The sequence below is a fragment of the Gymnodraco acuticeps genome, unplaced genomic scaffold, assembly GCF_902827175.1.
Source record: "Gymnodraco acuticeps unplaced genomic scaffold, fGymAcu1.1, whole genome shotgun sequence".
Lineage (NCBI taxonomy): Eukaryota > Metazoa > Chordata > Actinopteri > Perciformes > Bathydraconidae > Gymnodraco > Gymnodraco acuticeps.
The window spans coordinates 700,837-707,339 of NW_022990042.1; the positions used below are offsets into that span (position 1 = coordinate 700,837).

At 46.4% G+C, this 6,503-nt stretch overlaps 1 protein-coding gene across 1 annotated transcript in view; it reads left to right on the forward strand.

Annotated features, from left to right (window-relative positions):
* The window catches only part of LOC117545638 (cadherin-12-like), an 82,775-nt gene extending 79,299 nt beyond the window's left edge, over nt 1–3,476 (forward strand). The window contains exon 9 of the mRNA XM_034215490.1: nt 2,619–3,476. Coding sequence (XP_034071381.1) covers nt 2,619–3,235 — 617 coding nt within the window. The 3' untranslated portion in view covers nt 3,236–3,476. The remainder of the gene's footprint in view (nt 1–2,618) is intronic.
* The last annotated feature ends 3,027 nt before the right edge of the window (nt 3,477–6,503 follow it).

Consider the following 6,503-nt stretch of genomic DNA (forward strand, 5'->3'; position numbering starts at 1 on the left):
CGCAACGTTGATGAGACGTGTCAACCATGACAGTCCCTCAACACCCAGAGCCTTCAGCATTTCCGGGCGGATCTCATCCACCCCCGGGGCTTTGCCACTGTGGAGTTGTTTGACGACCTCAGTGACCTCCCCCCGGGAGATTGGTGTTGATCCCCCGTCATACTCCAGCTCTGCCTCTAACATAGAGGGCGGAGTTGTCGGGTTCAGGAGTTCCTCAAAGTGTTCCTTCCAACGCCCTAACACTCCATCAGTTGAGGTCAACAACGTCCCATCCTTACTGTACACAGCTTGGATGGTTCCCTGCTTCCCCCTCCTGAGGTGTCGGACAGTTTTCCTGAACAACTTTGGTGCCGCCCGAAAGTCCTTCTCCATGTCTTCTCCGAACTTCTCCCACACCCGCTGCTTTGCCTCGGCCACGGATGAGGCTGCTGCCCTTCGGGCCTGTCGGTACCTTGCAACTGCCTCGGGAGTCCCCCGGGATAACAAATCCCTGAAGGCCTCCTTCTTCAGTCGGACGGCTTCCCTGACCACCGGTGTCCACCAGGAGGTTCGAGGGTTACCGCCCCTTGAGGCACCTAGGACCTTGAGACCACAGCTCCCCGCCGCGGCTTCGGCAATAGAGGCTTTGAACACCGACCACTCTGGTTCAATGTCCCCAACCTCCACAGGAATGCCCGAAAAGCTCCGCCGGAGGTGTGAGTTGAAGGCCTCCTGAACTTGGGCCCCCTCCAGACGTTCCCAGTTCACCCGAACTACACGTTTGGGCTTACCAGGTCTATCCAGAGGCTTCCCCCGCCACTCGACCCAACTCACCACCAGATGGTGATCAGTTGACAACTCCGCCCCTCTCTTTACCCGAGTGTCCAAAACATACGGCCTCAGGTCCGATGATACGATAACGAAATCGATCATGGACCTTCTGCCTAGGGTGCTCTGGTACCACGTACACTTATGAGCATCCTTATGTTCGAACATGGTGTTTGTTATGGCCAATCCATGACTAGCACAGAAGTCCAGTAACAAACCACCACTCCGGTTCAGATCAGGGGGGCCGTTCCTCCCAATCACGCCCCTCCAAGTGTCTCCATCATTGCCCACATGTGCGTTGAAGTCTCCCAGCAAGATTAAAGAGTCCCCTTCAGGAGCCCCATACAGGACTCTTTCCAGGGTCTCCAAGAAGGCCGTATACTCTGAACTGCTGTTGGGTGCATAAGCACACACAACAGTCAGAGTTTTCCCCCCCATAACCCGCAGGCGTAGGGAGGCGACCCTCTCGTCCACTGGGGTAAACTCCAACAAAGAAGCACCTAACCGGGGACTTGTGAGTATCCCCACACCCGCCCGGCGCCTCACACCTTGAGCAACTCCGGAGAAGAATAGAGTCCAACCCCTATCCAGAAGTAAGGTTCCAGAGCCGACGCTGTGCGTAGAGGTGAGCCCAACCAGATCCAACTGGTAACGCTCCACCTCCCGCACAAGCTCCGGCTCCTTCCCCCCCAGAGAGGTGACGTTCCACGTCCCCAAAGCCAGCTTCTGTCGCCCGGGTCTGGTCCGTCGAGACCCTCCGCTTTCACTGCCACCCTTCTGGCAGCGCACCCGACCCCATTGATGTTTCCCGTAGGTGGTGGGCCCGCGGGACGGAGAAGCGGAGGTGTTGCCCACGTTGCCTTTTCGGGCTGGGCCCGGCCGGGCTCCGTGGCAAGCCCGGCCACCAGACGCTCGCCGACGAGTCCTCCTTCTGGGCCTGGCTCCAGAAGGGGACCCCGGGCTTCCTCCGGGCCGGGTATCCTCACTTCTTGTATCGTCTTTCATGAGGTCTTTTGAACCAATCTTAGTCTGGCCCCTTGCCTGAGACCAATTTGCCATGGGAAACCCTACCAGGAACACAAGGTTCCAGACAACACAGCCCCCAGGTTCATCAGGGCACACAAACCTCTCTACCACGGTAAGGTGCTGGTTCTTCAGAGAGGAGTCAGTGGAGACATTTTATTATTATTACTATTTAGTTTTTCTTTAGTTGTTTTTCCGTTACATTGGAGTATGACAGGTGAGGCTCTGCCTCCCCTGACTGCACGTCGCTGCATATCACATAAATACAGTTGTTAGTGAAATGGGCCGAGACATTGCAGCCTTAAAAGGGTGGACAATAACAAATGCTTGGTCCTGTTTTTGAATGTGACACTGCGACTATTGTTCAGTATTGGGTCCTCCATTAGAACTAGCACTGCCAAGTTACATACCAGACTCTCATGGCCACATTGATCAGCTGTACCATTTAGTCAAAGACGCCAGCAGATTAAAACAGTAACACACAACACTGTGTTTTTCTGGTGGCAGTCATACTGTGGTTGAAAAGACGTTCACTGCTCATGACCAACTGGATTTAACCCTCACCCTCAAAAATAAATCATCCTTTGAAGGGAATATGCAGAAGCATTTATTTTATTATCATGGATATGACAGACTGTATAGTATGGGGGATAACTGGTGCTAGTCTCTAATGTATATGTTTAACTTTGTATGGTAAAAAGTCTTATTCACATAATCTTTTGAGTATTGTACTAAACTGTATGTACAATGTTAACTACCTCTGACATGTATTTTTTTGTGTCTTGCAGTCATTGCAGCATTATACATGGGCCAGAGACGCCGCAAAGAGAAAGAGACTCTGATGACATCAAAAGAGGACATCCGCGATAATGTTATTCACTATGACGACGAAGGTGGCGGCGAGGCTGACACTCACGCGTTCGACATGGGCACTCTGCGCAACACACACTCCCAGCGCACCAGCGCTCACAGCAGCATATCCAAGAAGGAGAAGAACGGCTATGGAGACGGCGTCCTGCTGCATCTCAGCAGCCGCGTCGACAACGTACGGTCACCTGACATTCACCGTCAGACAGCCAGTGTCATCGCTGCCAAGAACAACAAGGCGCCGCCAACCCCTCCACGCGGTAAAGTCACTGAAGGCGATGCTATAATGATCAGGGAGTTCATCACACAGCGGTTGGAGGAGAGTGAGCAGGGTTACGCCGCCCCGCCCTATGATTCGTTGGCGACATACGCCTACGAGGGTTGCGGCTCGGTGGCTGGCTCGCTCAGCTCCATAGAGGAGTCCTGGGTTATTGACGATTCGGGGGAATTTAGCTCCCTTGGTGACTGGGGACAGCCGTTTAAAGCCCTGGCTAGCATCATGGGCATGAAACCGTCTACTCTGACTGAGGAGAGCTGAGAGGGAGCTGCATGGCAAAGACAATTTGGGAGGGAATTAGCTTACTTTTTCTAATCATATTTTTTACTGTGACAGGCACTGGCTTTATAGAATATGTTTATGTGAAGTTGTGGACTGGTTAGCTCGAGAATTTAGCTACAGGTGGGTGAAAAGGTAAATGTGATAGCTCCTCAAAGTGCCTGAGGTACTAGTTGTTTACATGTGTTAATTTATGTTAATAAAAAACCTTCTGACGTTGGGATCATGATGTCTTTTCATAAAATGTCCCAACAATGATTGAATCAGAACAAAAGAAGAACAAATGCAATGTTGGTCTTTAGTGATAGTCTCAACTATTTTCTCAACACCTCCATGAGGTCATTTTGTGTGTAATATATTGGTGCAGTGCTGATGTCTTTTTGTAGGCTGACAAGAGAGTGAACAAAAAGCAATGGGATTTGTCCGTTGGATTTCGGCAGGAAATAAGCACTGTGACAAACATTTGCTTATGGTACTTCACATGTTTGTTCAGCAGGATAATCTCCACATATCAACACTACTTTGTGAAGTTTCAATGCAATTGCCAAAAGTAAAATGAGGCTGTTGGCAAACTACATCAAGGTCGCTAGAAGCTTTGGACATTCACCATTGGGATATTTACTGACTCATTTGTATATCATATAACAAAACGCTTGTGTTAATCAGACCTTTTTAAGTCATCTGACCACTAATACATACAAAAAAACGTTGACTTCAAGACGAGGGAAACAGAATTGCTAATATGCTAACTCACTTCCAGACTGATGTCCCCGTCAGGATGAATCATACGAACATTGGTGATCCTTTCCTCAGTTCTGCAAAAGGGTAACATTTGAACGTGAGCGATACTTTGTTTTATGTCCAAAAACTTGCATTACAAGTTAAATCCCATTCAGCATTAGCTGTACTTTGCGTTAGCGCTAGTTAGCAAATGTTACTTTGTTTATACTTAGAGACCATGGTAAACATTAGCATGTTAGCATTGTCACTTTGAGAACAATAAAATGTGGACGTTTGCATTTAGTAAAGTCAATTCTTGTTTCTTCAGGTTCATTTTGACATATTTTCCTTGATCACATTTGATGTTGGGTTTTTTAACACATTGATACGTATCTCTGGCACTCCTTTTCTATGAAGATTGTTTTTCACTTCAGTATTGTTATGCAGTTTCTTTCGAAGTCTAGCCAACATTTTGAAATAGCAACCTCTAGGCAAAACAATAAAACCTAAACCCGGAAGTAAACTTCTTCCGGTTCCTTCGTCACAAACCAATGCAATTTCTCCATAGGATTTTGGAAAATAGCTCGAAATAAGGTCTGTGATTGACACACATTTAAGAGAGGGATCACGTTTTGTTCAGCCGGATAATCTCCACGTCAACCCTACTTTTATAATTTTTGAATCATAAATCTAGTCGCCAGAAGCAAAATGCTAACGTTATGCAACAAACAAACTACAAGCTAGTACAGCAACAGGGTCGCACGACTTCAACGTCACGCCAACTTAAGATCGTTTCAACTGACTTACACTGAAACTGCACTTTGAACACTTTAAATATATTATTAACAGTTTAAACTGTATACCCCGGTTATATAGGCCCTTTTTGTTTTGTTTAATGTATACCACGTTTATCTAGGCCCTTTTTGTTTTTGTTTTATGTATACATGTCACACTGTGGGACTGCGGGAAACGATATTTTGACATTTCTGGATGTATAACACATGTAGAATTTTTGACAATAAAGCTGACTTTGACTTTCGCGCTAAAGTAAACAGATATTGTTCTAAACTGTATTAAAGTAAACCGGTATTATCTTGAACTGTATTGAAGTAAACATGTATTATTTTGGACTGTTTTAAGTAATCCTATATATATATAACCTTCTCACTTACACTCAATGACCCAGATACCCTGCTACACACACATACACCTCCTTCCACCAGCACACACACATATTCTTTTCAAGGTTCTTTCTGGGGCCAATATAATCTCAAGCACCAATATATCTGTGTACAATGTTTGATTGTCTGGGAAGGAATAGTTTGTGTGAAATCTTCCTTGGGAAAGTAAAGGAGTGAAGTCAGGTGGAAGAAAAAGATTGACTCTGTCCTTGTTTACTTCCGAAGCTGTCACGCTCTGTTCAGAAGTAATGCACCAATATATCTGTGTACAATGTTTGGTTGTCTGGGAAAGAATAGAGTTTGTGTGAAATATTCCTTGGGAAAGTAAAGGAGTGAACTCAGGTGCAAGATAAAAAGTGACTCTGTCCTTGTTTACTTCCGAGGCTCTCATGCTCTGTTCAGAAGAAAAATACTTTTTCCCAGAACTCTGATTCGCTGTATTGGGCCCGACCCAAAGTGAATCCAACCAGTAAGAACACCTAGGGGAGTGAGCAACCGACCCAACTCCTCCCCACGGACTCTCTGATTCGCTTAGGAGTAAAATGGGACGGAAGAGCCACACAACTCCGCCCCAAATATGTCTATATATACTGTTGTTTATTCATGCAAAATGCCCCCTGTTTCTGACTGGCTGGTCCCGATATCTGTATCGCACGGCAGTAGAGCGGGGAGCCCGGAGTGCTCTGTTACAGGGCACTCTGTATTTCGTATTGTGTTGTTTACCATTAAAATCAGATTATTGTTATAACTTTTATGCCGGTGTTTTGAACTTCTTCTATTAAATCTGACCAGGTTCATCTAACGGACGGCGCAGAGCGGAGGTGGGCTTTAAGCTATCACTACTGTGTTTGCTCCTACAAACTGGTGACCCCGACGTGATGAGTGCTGGTCTCTAGGAGGACCACCGACAGCCAGCGGACGGAATTCAGTCCAGGGGAGGACACCTGGACACCACTGACAACTATACCAGGGCATCCTACATGATACAAAGGTAAAACAGATACCTGTTGATTACCAAAAATCTGTGATTTGGCTTTGCTACAACATTTTAGAGTTGTCAGCGGCGTTCTCAGTCAGGTCAAAAATACAATACATATTTTAGTTAAGAGAGTTATAATAAGTGTTTGTAGAGTCAGGTAGAGCAGTCCTGTACCTAAGGCACAAAGAGAGTTATAATAAGTGTTTGTAGAATCAGGTAGAGCAGTCCTGTACCTAAGGCACAAAGAGAGTTATAATAAGTGTTTGTAGAGTCAAGTAGAGCAGTCCTGTACCTAAGGCACAAAGAGAGTTATAATAAGTGTTTGTAGAGTCAAGTAGAGCAGTCCTGTACCTAAGGCACAAAGAGAGTT